Below are 17,338 nucleotides of genomic sequence, written 5' to 3'. Positions count from 1 at the left end.
TATATGAATGGTTCAAGTTGTGACTAGACATTGTTATCGTGGTACAGGCGTTTATATGTATTTCTTTTGTTTGTCTGTTACAGTTTCACAATAAAAGAAGAAAAGAAATTCTGCGAGACATAATCACTGAGTCTGTTGTTTATACATTCATGGTGTTTAGCTGTTTAGATAGCTAGCAGCATTCAGCTGAGACATTTAAGAGTATTAGACAGTAAGTAATGAAGGCCCTTACCAAAATAAACCAAACAATTCAGATATAGAAGATAAAGGAAAAAATACTCTCACATTTTCAAGCGTCAATAATTTCTAAAAGTGGTTTAGTGGGATCCTAATTTAAAGAAAGCCCAAACATAGTATTGTCTGTTCTGATAGAACATTTTTAGAATTTGTGGGTCATTTAAAAACCCACAACCAACATCAAATAAAACATTAAATGCTCCAAACTCTCAACATGAGTGATACAAAAAAATACAGTTAACAACATTCTAATCAGTTTCATTTAAGAAATTCCCTCAGAAGATAAACAAGTAGAGAAAGTAAAGTATCTCTTAAATGTTATGGTGGAGTGGAACAGCCTCCTAGCCACCCAGTTGTGTGTGTTTGTTCACATTTATTGGCAAATTATTTTCAATTTGGCCAAAAATAAACGGACTATGATCCAAATTAGAAATGGAGTAAAAGGGTGAACATTTTTATAGGCAATGTAGTTTCAAAGCAGCTCACTGGTTATGGTGTCCTTGTTTTTCAATATGAAACTTCCTACAAATGTCATCTGTTTTTCAGACCTCAACAGTGTGTTCTGGTCAGATGAACTGATAAAGTCTGTTTTGTAATAAATTTAGTAAATTAATATACTGCATTACTTTATGTAGAGAACATTCAAAATTTACATGGATTTTACCTTTAAATCAGAAGACAGACATAACGCACTAGGATGGTCATTTGTATGCAACTTTAAATCTTACATCAAGCTTTACATGTAGGTTTCTGCACAAGAAGTCTATTGAAACTTCCTTTTAAACCCATCACAAGTCTACTTCCATTGACCAAAAATTATTCATTTAAACAATTTTCTTTGGGTTGCTGGTTAATTCATAAAACAATGATCAGGACCAGCATGTGTGATTTGCAAAACCCTAGTATTTGGTGAGACAGGCATCATGCTACAGGTTTTTAGCTCCTCTGTGTGGAGTTTGTATGTTCTCCTACACATGAGGGACCTTTCTCCAGATACTTCATTTTGCATCCAAAATCCAAAAACATGCAGGTTCTGTTTATTGGAAACTTAATAAAAAATGGTCCCAAAATCAGACAATGCCAAAATAACTGAGCAGAAGTACAGGCAGCTTATTCACAAATGAAGATTAAGACAATTGCAATCTTTAAGACTGAAGGACCCAAATAATTCGTTGCTAGGATAGATCTGTCAGAGACCAAAACACTAACATGTTAGATAACATGCTAGATAGAAGACACACAAGAACAAAGTAACGCATGGAGCAAACTAACCAATCAGTGTATCTAGTTGCCAAGCTCAGTGGTGTAGGTTTAAACTTTTTGATCTTTTTATGGTTAGTATAGATCATAATCTCTTCTGTATATCAAAGGACCTTATAAAGTTGCTTTAATAAATAGAAGTTCATTAGAATGAACTCAAGCTGTAGTGGAGAAGAATGCAAGAGTGCTCCAGACCAAACCTTCAACACTTGAATTTACTGATGTCATTTTGATCTGTGCAAACAAACACACAAAAAGCAAACAAGTCTGTTATCTCATCTTTTAATAACACATTCATATCTATGCTCTGTTTACACGGAATTAAAACAAGTGTTGATGAGAAATAAAGAAATCAGGTAGGCAGAGGGTGAAAGTCCATATACCAAAGGTTCCTATGAAAAAAGTATATAAATGAATCCTTTAATTTATTTTTAGAGGTCAAATCTAATATTGATCAGTGTACATGAACCCAACACAAATCAATAGTGAAACAGGATCTCCCTCCTTTCACCAGCATCAACAGTCAGCTTAGAAAACAGGTCCTTTTGCTTGTTTGAAATGAATCATTAAAAATGAAAATACATCATAGTTGGTGTAAAAGGTCCTTGCAGGGCGCTAAAACTTTTCACAGAGAAAGAAAATACTAAATGCACCCAAACATAAGTTACAATCTGATGTCAGAAAAAGGAGAGAAAAATAGGAGTCAACCAAAATGAAACAAAACATGAAAAATATTTTCAAGTTACAAACAAGAAAGTTCATTGAATTAAAAAAATAAATGCAAACTGGAAAAAGAAATCTAACATATGTTGGGTTGGTGAAGATAAGAAATAAGCTGTTTTTGTGTTTAATATCCCATCATAAATTTCCTTCCAAATCAACTAAGAATGGAGAATGTAAATAAAGTTATCTTTGGAAGAAGTATAAGTTTCTTTACCTTTAATAGACTATTCACTACAGTATATGGAGATGCCACTAACGTGTTATTTATATAACTATATTTCTTTCAAAACATTTCCATCTTCATTCTTTTCAATGGGTGTTATTTTTAAATCACTTTTTCAAACAGAACTTACCTACTTTTTTCCTGAAGAGGTAGATTAACAAAAATAATTACATGGGTTCCGGTACCATTCCGGAGATAAATCAGAGAGAGGGGACATGTGGAGCAGGGGGGCAGGGCTGGAGGAGGACTGGGGCTAATTTTAGCAGTTCTCATGTAAAATCCAACATATGCTAGATTAATGATTTCAGTCAGCCTTGAGCAGTCGGCCTATGTAATATAAACAAGAACAATTAGCACTTAGCTGTAATTGGTCAACACTAGTCCAATCAGGTTCTCCAAAACCTTGCAGCTGTCGCCCCTGTCACACACTACCCTGCACCAAAATGTGCACATTGTGGATTTTTTGTGCATGTCTCTTTTTAACTTACTATTTCAGTTTTAACTCTAGATGCAGATGTAAAATGTCAAAAACTGAGTAAAATCAGAGTGAAAGATGTAATTGTGCTATAACAAAATACTGTGTCCTCTTCTCTGTTTGCATGTGTCCAGCTGTCTGAATGCTCGCTCCCGTCTATTTTCACCAACAGAAAACTTACAAACTTCCAGCCGAGGTTGATTATTTTTTGAGGTAGCATTGCTAGTTATGTTGAGAGGATCACGTTTTGCTGTTTCCAGGTTTCAGTGTCCCTCCACTGTGTTGTCTTTGTCATTTTTAACTGAGTCCCATTTCCACTGAGGGATTGGTGTTGGGACATTATACCACATTGGAGTTTGTCAGTTCCTCTGAATTCTGTCAGGATAGATGTTCATGCTGCAGCTTAGCTCTTTAAGGTGCAGCCTTTACTCACTGCAACAAACCAGAAGTTTCCAAGTCTGACTTTCCAAGGTTCTACACTTAAGGGAACAAGATTTTTTTTTATCTGTTTTTGTTTTTTGATAACTTTTTTTGTTGTTTTGTTTTCTATTTTGCCAATTTATTAAGTACTTCATAATTAATGCTGACCATGTCATTAATTTAAAGTTTATAACAATGTGCTGTCATTACACTGTTGTGGTTAAATGGCTATTAGATGGATTTTTTAATTTGTAACTTGATGCAAATAATCACTCTGAAGAGTGTTTGGAGTGTTTTAACCTGCATTACATAACTCCTTGGGCCTGGTTCCTATGTTCAAGCACAGCAGGGAGTAGCCTGGTATTCAGGAGTTCTGATGCAGCTACAGCGCTGTAAAATACTATGCACATAAATATCCCCAAACCAGAGTCAGTTAAAGACAAGCTTGTAAGCTCTGCCAGGATAAAGCCATGACCTTGGAGGCTTCCTGCATGCTTTGTTATTTCTGATGGCCAGTTTTAGTCATTCTCCTGGTTTTGGCTGCACCACTGCTGGCAGTGCAAACAACTGGGCTTAGAGTGAGTCGCCATTTTGACTCGCTTGCATACAGAAAAACATCTACCAACTGAAATCTCTCATTCAATCTAAGCTATTGCTGTCTGTGTCAGAGCATCCACATTGCAAAACATGCAAATATGTGAAGATCTGGGACTGAACTAACCATGATGCAGTCCCTAGAAACTGGTTGGGTCTGCTAAGTGATAAGTGATATGCTAAGTGACCAGGCTAACTGTCATTAGCTATAGAAGCAAATAGTTTCACTGGAGTTTGTACAGGCACTGTAGCAATATGTTCACTTAAAAAGCTAGCATTTTACTGTGTATTAAAGATTTAATGAAATAGAATTCATCATCTAACATCCAACATAGTGCAGCTAACATTACATTTTAGATGCAAGGCAACCATAATATTTGTGAGGTTGGGGATGGTAAGAAATCTCTGACTTCCCACTAAGAATTCCAGCTTTTAAGAACCTTTTCGTTAAACTTAACAGGATCCATAACTATGCTGCATCTGTCAATGAATGCAACAGTGCCAACAAGGAGGATTTTCTTTCTCCTCTTCTGTTGTAATACTGTTTTAAAATATCTGGCAGTTTGGTGATACTTAGAAAGATATTTACCAGATTCTTAGGTGTTTGAGATATAGTGAACTAGCACATGCTTCCAGGTTTAAAAGAGTAAATATTGGAGCTGCTGTTGTTCATACATGAAATCAGTAGACTGGATATTTTAGAGGGTAGTATAAAAAGTTAAGCCCAGTTTTACACTACAGAAATGATCAGCAGTAATATAAAGTACTTTAGTAGGAAATGGGCAAAACATGCACAATAAGCTAAAATGAGGATTCAAACAATATTGAAAAGAGTTTAGTACAACAAAATTGTCTACATCTTTAATGTTGGCGTGTGAAATTAATATTGACGTATTTCCAACGGTGGCATCACACTACTAAAACTGTTGATTTTATATAACAATAAATTACTCAACCTGGATTAAGCCCAGAGATGTTCCAAACTAGGTTTTAAACTGCTGAGAGCAAATTCTAAGACAGTCCTTCTCACAACATCCTGACCTACAAAGCAGAAGCTGTAGGTAGCACAATGTGTGTCTGTGTTTCAGCTGATCCTAACAGGTGTTTTCTCTATTGTACATAAAAAAGACAAAGAAGATGAGTTAAGTTCCAAGATGAGACACTGCAGTTTCACAGAAATAACACTCCCTTCAGAAATATCTCTGAGATTATCTGCAGATACTCTCAGTTTGGCTTCTCTGCATTTTGGACAGAGCCCCTACCGTGTGTTTGGCACAGTTCCTGTCCTGTAGTGACTTACATGTTAGTTAGTACTTCATCATACTTAGTAGCTGTCTTGTTCATAGATGTGTGTATGTATATAGAAGTAAAACTATTTTAAGATTTTCCAATCAAGGAATTTTAAACATTGATTTCTTTTCTTAAAAAGTGGACTAAATAGGAAAATCAACAGGTCTTTAACAGAAGTGAGCAAAAGAAACACAATGGAGACCAGCGCAAGAGAGGGCAAGGGACCCAGACATCCTGCCCACTCCAAAAGTAAAATATTATTTGTAAACTCAAGGAAATCAAATATTATTTTTCCAAGAATACAATAAAGAGGCAAAATACTGAAAGTGTTCAGTGGAAGTAAGAGGGAGGGGTGTTAGGACGACCACCCCTGCTTCCTCCCGCTCCTCCCATCATTCCAGCTCTCCTCTCCTTTGCTTTTAACCTTTTTTTCTTTTGCAACATGAGTTCGGTGTTCTTAGTCTTTTTGTTAGTTTGTTCTTGTCAGCATATTTAATCAATTAGTGCAACACTACGTCCCAGATGTTATGTCCAAATAGCTTGCTGTATTGTCAAAATAAAACTCAAATAAAAACTACATCTAATCTAACCAATCATTAAAAAAAACCTGTAGGCTGAATAATAAATCCTAACTAATGTGTCTTGGTGGCTGTGAACAGAGTTCTATGGTTTTGAAAGAGGTAAAAACAACACAGGACAACCACGCTGAGCTGTGAGGTTCAGGCCTCTGGGCAAAAATAGAAGCATAGACACGATGGAATAGGCTTTTCCCTGTTTGATGCTTAGCTTGTCAGAACCCAGAAAGATTACGCTAGTCATTGTGGGGCAGCCTCCATCGGCTGCCCCACAATGACTAGCGTAATCTTTCTGTTCTCTGTTGCTATTTCTATTCCTTTTTTTCAGAATTTTTCTCCAAAAATACAAAAGAATAATGATCACTGAACAGGTTTAAGCTATTTTACAGACGTTTTCCTGCCGTTTTGCTCCCATTTTTTCAGAAGGTTTTTAATTCTCTCCATCCTTGATGGGTTTGCACACATGGAGGGACCATAGGTTCTCGTCCTACTTTTTTCTGCTTTTTTTTACCCAACAACATTCCCTGACCAAAAAAAATTATTCGGAACACAAACTTGCACATGCCTGCTTTTACATACACGCCCATGTAGCCAACAGGGAGCATCATGGTCAGTGCACAGGTAATAAATATTCACATTTAGAGACATCAGAGCTGCCTGCAATGTGAGCAGCTCTAAGCCATCTGTCACATGTACAGTTAGGCTCTAGATGAACCACAATTATACAGCTGATTGTAAGATGAAGTTCTTAAACTGCTGAGGGAGAAACATAGCTCCTTTTTAGCGGTTCCAGATGATATCATTACAATAAGGCACCAGAGGAGGGTCCTTCAGGGTTCAAGGCAGGCACACTGACAGAAGGGAAAAGGCAGAAACTCAACTGGTCAGAGGTGGAGGCTGACTGGAGGAATAAATCCATCCATAGTGGTCAACTAAAGACCCTCAGATTGGTGTGTTTGGTCATCCTTGAGCCTGTCAGAACCCTCCTCTTGAGGTAACACTGCTCCCTATTGGCCAGTTTTCCACTTCAGGCAGTGGCTGCTCCAATCACACTTCAGGTAGACAGATTACATGTTTTTCCACCAAAAAAGCATACTAGCTCAGTGTTCTGTACTGTACCAGCATTTTATCTCTCTCTCTGCCTAAAAAGATAACAGGCTCCTTGTCATCCTGAATTCATTCACCCATCCACCCTCACCAAAAAAAACAAAAAAAAACAGAAAAAATAACCAAAGCAACAAGACTATACTTAAAAAAAACTTTTTTCTTAAAAAAATAAAAAATATTCAGGACTATTAGCTCTTTTTTCTATTTATATAAAACACCAGCAAGCGAAAAAAAGTTAGGAATACTGAGGTAATTTTACCCTGAGGTAGTTTTTTCTTTTTCATTTCTTCTCTGATCTGTTCTAATCTTGATGAAACCATCCATATTCCTGCCCCTCGTTATCATACATAGGCAGGATCTGGAGGCTCTGCCCACAGGCCTTTGGCAGATTTGGGAGAGAAAACCAGGAAGCTGCTTTCACTCAAGTCAGATTTAAACTACTGAGGTCAGGGTGGGGCGCTTCAGAAGACTGCTTTTTGTTTCCAGTGCTGTCAAGGCAAGTCCCACATTCCCATGAGCTCTACAAACTGTGTAACCAGTATGTACATGTGGAGACCACTTCAGTGCAGCAATGGGCCTGAACCCCAACTGGAAAGCCAGCCTGTTTCAGACAGGGCTCGGCTTCCCAGCACTGGAGGAATGCAATGAGCAGAAGGTCTCAGACACACCTCGTCTGTCTGTCATTGCAGGACTTACAGGCGCTTCAAAACCTCGCACCTGACTCACAGGTGCGAGGTACATTCAGATGGGGGCCGGGCTAACTCACATATCATATATATATAATATATATAAAATATGTTGTTGAAGGTGCGGGTCGCTGGCCAGCAAGCATGGCTGCTGGGTGCTGTAAACTTGGTTCTTTAATATCATCATGTGAGCTGAGTCACTGCATTAGAACTGCAGGACCAGCTGCGACTTCGCCTCCTTACTGTCTCTTGCTGTGTCCTTCCACCAGCGAATCATGGAAGAGCGTGCCAAGTACTCCCTCATCCCTTGTCTTACTGTAGGCTACAGTATGCTACACATCCTAAACAGGGGGAAGGGAAATGTAATGGCAACTCCTCCTTTTTTTTATTAAAAAATGTGTTCAGACACAGCATTGGTAACAATAACATGAAGATTTATATTTACAACCTCATATTTTCTTCATTTTTTTTTCAGCTCCCGCTGCTTTTCAGAGAGCTGTATAAAGAGCAGTGTTAGCATCTACGGCCCCCTCCATAAAAACCCCACCGGCTTGGAGGTACAGGATGGGTGACCCCAGAACTCACCCCCTGTGCCTCTGCAGCAGCTTCCCAACTCCCTCTTTCAGCTCTGCCTCACTGCATTCTTATCAATAATAGCTCTGAATAAAACATTTCTATACATATATCTCTATTTAAAAAAAAACGCCCTTAAAATATAAGACTGGCTGCAGATGATAGGAGAGGTCTGTAGAGCAGGAACAAAGCATGACTGACCGGCTGCTTCCAGTGTGTCTGCACACAGATAAGTGTAGCTAAGACTTTCTTTCCTGCATGACCTCAGACAGGTTTCAGAAACCACACCAACGCTCCATCATTACATGGAGAATAACGTTCATCTGCCACTGAAACCTGCCCAAAGTGTGTGCGAGAAGCTGCAGCAAGCATGGAGCTTTCTGCAGCCATATGATGGCACACCAGAAAGATGCCTTCACTCATCCTCTACATCCCCCCGTTTCTTCATCCTCTCATCCACACTCAGTCTCTTGTCTGGCCTGGCACTGGGTCTTTGTTTTCAAGTTCATTTTTATCTAAATCCGCTTTTTATTCATTTCATGTTCTGATTGAATTAATTTTTTGATTTTCTCTCTGCAGATCTTTCTCAGTGGCTGTCAGGCATACTTCCACCCTTTCTAATATCTCTCCCTGTCTATTGCTGGGTCCATGTATTACTCTTCTGTATCTGTTCGTCTGTCCGTCTGCACACTTCTGTCATGTGGGTGGGATCCACACAGCATGTGAGATGACCCTCACTTCCTGCGCGGCTGGTGATCCTGAGTCAGACCCTGTGTAGGGCTGCCCATCTCGGTGAAACCTTGAGGGTGAGGGCTAGAGCTCCTACCCACCCCACCTTTTTGGGACATTTTGACCTGCGTCAGGATATCTCGAATCTTCCTTTGAGCCAGCTGGAAGAGAAAGGGAGAACAACAAACAAAAAAAACTGAGGGGAATCCATAAAGAATTGTTTGTGACAGACAATAATCCTTAGTGAGGTCCTGGGAAAATTTATTTAGTTTTTTTCCATTTGTCATGTGAAAACCACAAACTTCGACAGATTTCATTGGAATTTCCTTTAATAAACCAACAAAAAGTGGTAGAAGGGATAGGATACATGGTTTTCAAAATGTTTTGCAAATAAACATCTGAAAAGTGTGCAACCACTTGCCTTCAAGAAGTCAACTAAGGAGTAATCAGAGTTCACCTTTGTGTAATTCAATTTCAGTATAAATGCAGAGTTCTGTGAAGGCCTCAGAGGGTAATCTGAGAGCATCAGTAAACACACCAAGCAACACAACAGACAGGTCAGTGACAAATCTAAGGGGTATGAAGACATAATACACCTGGTCTGGCATTTCTATTTTCTGTTGGAGTAGGGGGGGAACTTTCTTCTGAAACTGTCTCCAGTTGGTCTTATTTTTTTTTTTTAAGATTTCTTTTTGCAGCACCGGTGGCCTTTTTTTTTGTTTCTTCCAAAGAAAACAGAAAGGAAGTGGGGTGGGAAGAGGGGGAAGCCATGCAGCACAGGTCTCCAGGGTCAGGACTTGAACCCAGGACAGCTGCACCGAGGACTGAAGCTTCTGTATATGATTCACTCATAGCACTCTACAGCTATGCCATGAGCAGAGCCCCTTCCTTGGTCTTATTGATGTTTTTTCACCAATCTTCTCTGACAAAACTCAAAATAGCAGCATTTATACTCACACAGGTGGACTCTGTTTACAGGATACTAAGTTAAAAGGAGCTAAACACAAACTGACACCATTCTTTTCAGATTTATATTTAGAAAACATATTTCATGTATAATTTTCCTTTCACTTCACAGTTATGGACGGCTTTGTTTTAGTCAATTATATAAAAGACCATTAAGATACAAGAAAGCTTGTCATTGTAACATGACCAAGTGTGAAAAGTTAACATAAAACGTGATCCGTTGCCCAACATGTTAGCTACCCTACAGCCACAAACAGTGTGTCCAACTCTAATCTTAACAAAAGCATCAAAAATGTACCTGGCTGGCGTAGAAATGTCCATTAATCTTGACGATGACTTGATCGTTTTCATCAGGTGTCTGCTCTCTTGGGACCACCACCTCAGCTGCTGTCAGGTTCTGCAGCTCATTCACCTGGACACACAACTCTAAGTTACTTTAGGAATAAGCAACAGTTTTACCATGTCTGTTTAAATGTTAATTTGTTTGATGGCAGAGCAACAACTCAGATTAGCATGAAACGTAATTTCTATTGCTTACCGTCTTTCCTCCCTTGCCGATGACCCTTCCTGCAGCAGCAGCAGCCATTTTAATGTGGGTCTCCAGTTTGACTTCCTCTTTTGGTCCAAAAAAATTCTCTTCTTTCAGCTTGCCATAGATTCTGCCCTGAGCCTATAGGTAAGAGAAGGAAAAGAAGATCAATAGTGCAGACAGCTGCAGACAATTCCAGCAGCTTGAAGTTCTGCACAACCCTATGTAGTTAATCAGCAGTCAATGTTCACCTTGAACTGAGCTTCTGGTGGTCCCGTCACAATCACCATCCTCATTTTAGAGTCTGGAGTTTCAGCTGGTGCGATCTAGAGAACAACAAAGGAACATATTACTGGCTATCAAGGTGTTTGCCGCAGTAGTTTAAATAAACAAAGGACCAGAAAATCCTTGTTCTGTTGGCTGAAAACTAGATGTGACAATTTTATCTTAAAACCTAAAATATATAACGATTTTAATTTTGGGAAAAGTTTTTATTTGCGGAACAGATCGATGTTGTTTAACCCTGATACATAAGCACCTCCATGTTTTACAAACCTTAATTGAGGCTCCGGCAAAGCGGCTCAACTGTTTGATGTGCTGTCCTTTCTTGCCAATAATAGCCCCCACCGCTTGTGCTGGGATGTAAACATGAACAGTCTCCTGCTCTGGGGCCTGAGCACACACGAACATTATTTCATTACATTGAACAGTTATTGTTATACAGGTCCTTCTCAAAATATTAGCATATTGTGATAAAGTTCATTATTTCCCATAATGTCATGATGAAAATTTAACATTCACATATTTTAGATTCATTGCACACTAACTGAAATATTTCAGGTCTTTTATTGTCTTAATACGGATGATTTTGGCATACAGCTCATGAAAACCCAAAATTCCTATCTCACAAAATTAGCATATTTCATCCGACCAATAAAAGAAAAGTGTTTTTAATACAAAAAACGTCAACCTTCAAATAATCATGTACAGTTATGCACTCAATACTTGGTCAGGAATCCTTTGGCAGAAATGACTGCTTCAATGCGGCGTGGCATGGAGGCAATCAGCCTGTGGCACTGCTGAGGTCTTATGGAGGCCCAGGATGCTTCGATAGCGGCCTTTAGCTCATCCAGAGTGTTGGGTCTTGAGTCTCTCAACGTTCTCTTCACAATATCCCACAGATTCTCTGTGGGGTTCAGGTCAGGAGAGTTGGCAGGCCAATTGAGCACACTGATACCATGGTCAGTAAACCATTTACCAGTGGTTTTGGCACTGTGAGCAGGTGCCAGGTCGTGCTGAAAAATGAAATCTTCATCTCCATAAAGCTTTTCAGCAGATGGAAGCATGAAGTGCTCCACAATCTCCCGATAGCTAGCTGCATTGACCCTGCCCTTGATAAAACACAGTGGACCAACACCAGCAGCTGACACGGCACCCCAGACCATCACTGACTGTGGGTACTTGACACTGGACTTCTGGCATTTCCTTCTCCCCAGTCTTCCTCCAGACTCTGGCACCTTGATTTCCGAATGACATGCAGAATTTGCTTTCATCCAAAAAAAGTACTTTGGACCACTGAGCAACAGTCCAGTGCTGCTTCTCTGTAGCCCAGGTCAGGCGCTTCTGCCGCTGTTTCTGGTTCAAAAGTGGCTTGACCTGGGGAATGCGGCACCTGTAGCCCATTTCCTGCACACGCCTGTGCACCGTGGCTCTGGATGTTTCTACTCCAGACTCAGTCCACTGCTTCCGCAGGTCCCCCAAGGTCTGGAATCGGCCCTTCTCCACAATCTTCCTCAGGGTCCGGTCACCTCTTCTCGTTGTGCAGCGTTTTCTGCCACACTTTTTCCTTCCCACAGACTTCCCACTGAGGTGCCTTGATACAGCACTCTGGGAACAGCCTATTCGTTCAGAAATGTCTTTCTGTGTCTTACCCTCTTGCTTGAGGGTGTCAATAGTGGCCTTCTGGACAGCAGTCAGGTCGGCAGTCTTACCCATGATTGGGGTTTTGAGTGATGAACCAGGCTGGGAGTTTTAAAGGCCTCAGGAATCTTTTGCAGGTGTTTAGAGTTAACTCGTTGATTCAGATGATTAGGTTCATAGCTCGTTTAGAGACCCTTTTAATGATCTGCTAATTTTGTGAGATAGGAATTTTGAGTTTTCATGAGCTGTATGCCAAAATCATCCGTATTAAGACAATAAAAGACCTGAAATATTTCAGTTAGTGTGCAATGAATCTAAAATATATGAATGTTAAATTTTCATCATGACATTATGGAAAATAATGAACTTTATCACAATATGCTAATATTTTGAGAAGGACCTGTATATGGTCATATATTCAGTTGTTTGCAAACATGGCTGATTTTTCCTGACCCTATGTATGTGCTTCATAGGTCTGTTGCACTGTTAGTACTGTCTGCGTGTCTTGAGATTGGCATAACATTTTACAGTGTTTGCACTCATACGCCAGTGTTGTACCAGTTTAGTATCTCCCAGTGAGGCTGCTCTTACCCCAAAGGAGCCATAGGGGGTCCCTCCAGCTGCGTTTCCAGGTGGTGGGGGGGGCATGTTGGATGAAGGAGGAAAGAGACCAAGAGCACCCAGATTGAGTCCAGGGATAAGGTGAGTTTGTTGCTGTAGAGGATATCACAGGGAGATTTACAAGGTACATTTTATTTGGTTGCCCTAACAACCCATTATATACACTATTCGTCTCCAAACCAAGTGTTGTAGACGTTCATTGATCTTTATAAAATATCCTTTGCAGACAATTGCACTGCAGGTACTGTAACATAGGCAAGTCCACATAATAAAAATTCACATTTCACACTGTTTTGAATTAAATCCATATCATAAATGTTTTTTTATCCCTTTCATTTCTGGTTCTGCTTCTTATCTCCTTTTTTAACAGTGTTTCAATGTTCAGATGGCAGATGCATCATAGTTCTTCAAAGTAATTCTTCTGCTTTGACCATTTCACTTTTTACAGACAGACAGTTTAAATTAGTTGAATATTTAGGGCTTTTCAGACCATCTCACTGCATCTGTGCTGCAGCATGTTTACACAATAATTGTTTGAAAAGGCAGAACAGACACATTCTATGTGAACTATTATTAAGGACAATGTTACTGGAGATAATAGCATTGATGAGCATGTGTGTGCACTTACATTCATCGCTGCAATGTCATTCTCATAGGCCTCTCTGACCTTCTTCATAATCTCGACCTCAGCCTTACAGCAAGCTTCAATGGAGCCTTTGACTGTGATAGTTCTCTCTGGATTATACAGGGTCAGGTCCTGGAGACTGCACACATCATCACACCAAGCATGGTTACTCATACATACTGTGTGTTCGTTTGGAAACCACTTCAGCTTCCTGCTAGACTAGCTGACATAATTAAGAACTAACAGGCTGTGGCTCAGGTGGTAGGAGTTTGTCCTGTAATTGGTGGGTTGCCGGTACAAAACCCCGCTCTGTCCATCTCAGTCGTTGTGTCCTTGGGCAAGACACTTCAACCAACTTGCCAGCTGATGGTGGTCAGAGGGCACGGTGGCGCCACCACTGTCAGTGTGTGAATGTGTGTATGAATGACTGATTGTAGTGTAAAGCGCTTTGGGGTCTCTAGGGACTTGATAAAGCACTATGCAAGTGCCATTTAACATAGGCCAACCCTAACCCAGTAAGCATTGATATTATTGAAACAAATCCTCATGAAAATGCACCAATATTGCGTTATGGAAAGGTCTAAATATTTTTATGAGCTTAGAAAAGTTCAGTTATCATCTCAACATCTGATAAGCCTGAAGATAAGGTCATGACGGAGCTGCAGTGTGCTGGACTTCAATACTTCTAAATGTTCCTATTTATGCAGAGCAAGAAAATCAAAGCTCAACAATAAACTTTTTAACCAACATGCCAGGAAAATGCAAAATCTTAGTTAAAACAAATGTATGGAGAGCTGTTGTACTGTATTTAATTTGTCAGTTAAATTAAATGACAAATCAGACTTATGGGCTTTCTTCAAACTAATCAGACAGCAAGTGGCCAGAAAGACATGCAGCAAAGGCCCCAAGGTCAGAAATTAAACTCTGGATGGCTGCATGGAGGATGAACCTCTGTATGTGGGGTGCACGCTCTACCACTATGCTACGCCCGCCACGCTACGCCACACCCACAACACAAAAACTATTTCACAGCTTTCTTATACTGACAACCATTGCCGACCACAAGACTATGTTGCTATATACAGATATTGGAACATTTCATAATATTTACATTACACACAAATAACTATTGATTTTCAGTGCCTTGGAGAGGTATTCATACCCCTAGAACTTGTCAGACTGTGTCCAGTTACAACCACAAACATGTGCTTTTTTTTTTTTTTTTTTTTTTTTTTTAAAGGAAAATTATATATGGTTAAAATTTTTTTACAAATAAATATCAGAAAAGCTGTAGCAATCAAATCATTCACATTTATTTAGACCTGTAGTAGGTACATTTGATTACAGTGAGGCAAGTCAGCTTTCTTTCCAAAAAAACAGGACATAAAACAGACATGCAGTATAAACAACATAATTAAAAGTGACCTTTAAGTAATAATGATAAATAAATACATCTCTGCCTTAAGAACAATATTAGAATAACAGACATTAGGATAGATAAAATGAGATAAGACAAGATAAAAAAAAGAAAGGAGTAAACAATGTTAAGACTGTGCTACGTTGAAGTTAATAGACTAATGGCAACAGGAAAGAGCTGGTTCTATAGCGCTTAGCTTTAACATTTTGGCACTAAAAACCTGTGCCTTGAGTACAAGGACTCTCAATTTAGTTGAATTTCACTTGTCAGCTTACTGGACTGCTTCACAATTTGGTTCAAGCAGTTCTTTTTTTGACAGAAAAATTGCTGAACCAGGACACTAAGCAGAAAGCTAAAACCGATTAAAAAAAAAGGCAGATAAAACAGGGTCAGATAGTAATATTGATGTAAAAGGTGCTTGTTCCCTTTTACATAAACAGCTTCACAATAACTATATCAAGATTTTCATGTGTATCAAAACATCTGACCCTTTAAAGATGTGATTTCCTGCACCTGAAGATGTTGAAATCAATAAGCATGGCCTTGGTCTTTGGAATATTCATCTGCAAAACGGATACAGGTCCTTCTCAAAATATTAGCATATTGTGATAAAGTTCATTATTTTCCATAATGTAATGATTAAAATTTAACATTCATATATTTTAGATTCATTGCACACTAACTGAAATATTTCAGGTCTTTCATTATCTTAATACGGATGATTTTGGCATACAGCTCATGAAAACCCAACATTCCTATCTCACAAAATTAGCATATTTCATCCGACCAATAAAAGAAAAGTGTTTTTAATACAAAAAACGTCAACCTTCAAATAATCATGTACAGTTATGCACTCAATACTTGGTCAGGAATCCTTTGGCAGAAATGACTGCTTCAATGTGGCGTGGCATGGAGGCAATCAGCCTGTGGCACTGCTGAGGTCTTATGGAGGCCCAGGATGCTTCGATAGCGGCCTTTAGCTCATCCAGAGTGTTGGGTCTTGAGTCTCTTCACAATATCCCACAGATTCTCTATGGGGTTCAGGTCAAGAGAGTTGGCAGGCCAATTGAGCACAGTGATACCATGGTCAGTAAACCATTTACCAGTGGTTTTGGCACTGTGAGCAGGTGCCAGGTCGTGCTGAAAAATGAAATCTTCATCTCCATAAAGCTTTTCAGCAGATGGAAGCATGAAGAGCTCCAAAATCTCCTGATAGCTAGCTGCATTGACCCTGCCCTTGATAAAACACAGTGGACCAACACCAGCAGCTGACACGGCACCCCAGACCATCACTGACTGTGGGTACTTGACACTGGACTTCAGGCATTTTGGCATTTCCTTCTCCCCAGTCTTCCTCCAGACTCTGGCACCTTAATTTCTGAATGACATGCAGAATTTGCTTTCATCCGAAAAAAGTACTTTGGACCACTGAGCAACAGTCCAGTGCTGCTTCTCTGTAGCCCAGGTCTGGGAAATGCTGCACCTGTAGCCCATTTCCTGCACACGCCTGTACACGGTGGCTCTGGATGTTTCTACTCCAGACTCAGTCCACTGCTTCCGCAGGTCCCCCAAGGTCTGGAATCGGCCCTTCTCCACAATCTTCCTCAGGGTCCGGTCACCTCTTCTCATTGTGCAGCGTTTTCTGCCACACTTTTTCCTTCCCACAGACTTCCCACTGAGGTGCCTTGATACAGCACTCTGGGAACAGCCTATTTGTTCAGAAATGTCTTTCTGTGTCTTTCCCTCTTGCTTGAGGGTGTCAATAGTGGCCTTCTGGACAGCAGTCAGGTCAGCAGTCTTACCCATGATTGGGGTTTTGAGTGATGAACCAGGCTGGGAGTTTTAAAGGCCTCAGGAATCTTTTGCAGGTGTTTAGAGTTAACTCGTTGATTCAGATGATTAGGTTCATAGCTCGTTTAGAGACCCTTTTAATGATATGCTAATTTTGTGAGATAGGAATTTTGGGTTTTCATGAGCTGTATGCCAAAATCATCCGTATTAAGACAATAAAAGACCTGAAATATTTCAGTTAGTGTGCAATGAATCTAAAATATATGAATGTTAAATTTTCATTATGACATTATGGAAAATAATGAACTTTATCACAATATGCTAATATTTTGAGAAGGACCTGTATATCACCCCACTGAACGACGTCCTCAACCACAGGGCTGAGGCATGTTTCTGGTCCATTAGCATGTGTTTCTATCAAGCCCTTTTGAGTCAATACTTTGTAGAAGCACATTTCACTGCAATTACAGCCACTGGTCTTTCTGCTGTGTCTCTACCAGCTTTCGGCATAAGCATAATGGGTTTTTCAAGTCTTGCCTTGCCACAGATTCTCAATTTGATTTAGTTCTGAACTTTA

At 39.7% G+C, this 17,338-nt stretch overlaps 1 protein-coding gene across 1 annotated transcript in view; it reads right to left on the bottom strand.

The window, feature by feature from the left end:
- Positions 1–1,763: 1,763 nt before the first annotated feature.
- Positions 1,764–17,338, bottom strand: part of LOC124862840 (insulin-like growth factor 2 mRNA-binding protein 1) — a 60,174-nt gene continuing 44,599 nt past the window's right edge. The window contains exons 9-15 of the mRNA XM_047357004.1: positions 13,557–13,692; positions 12,899–13,021; positions 10,943–11,059; positions 10,639–10,713; positions 10,397–10,528; positions 10,157–10,270; positions 1,764–9,053 (exon numbers count right to left, since the gene is read on the bottom strand). Of these exons, the coding sequence (XP_047212960.1) occupies positions 8,898–9,053; positions 10,157–10,270; positions 10,397–10,528; positions 10,639–10,713; positions 10,943–11,059; positions 12,899–13,021; positions 13,557–13,692 (853 nt within the window). The 3' untranslated portion in view covers positions 1,764–8,897. The remainder of the gene's footprint in view (positions 9,054–10,156; positions 10,271–10,396; positions 10,529–10,638; positions 10,714–10,942; positions 11,060–12,898; positions 13,022–13,556; positions 13,693–17,338) is intronic.

The sequence above is a fragment of the Girardinichthys multiradiatus genome, chromosome X, assembly GCF_021462225.1.
Source record: "Girardinichthys multiradiatus isolate DD_20200921_A chromosome X, DD_fGirMul_XY1, whole genome shotgun sequence".
Taxonomy (NCBI): Eukaryota; Metazoa; Chordata; class Actinopteri; order Cyprinodontiformes; family Goodeidae; genus Girardinichthys; species Girardinichthys multiradiatus.
The sequence above is the reverse complement of the archived record's forward strand: the minus strand, read 5'-3'. Positions and strand labels throughout refer to the sequence as shown.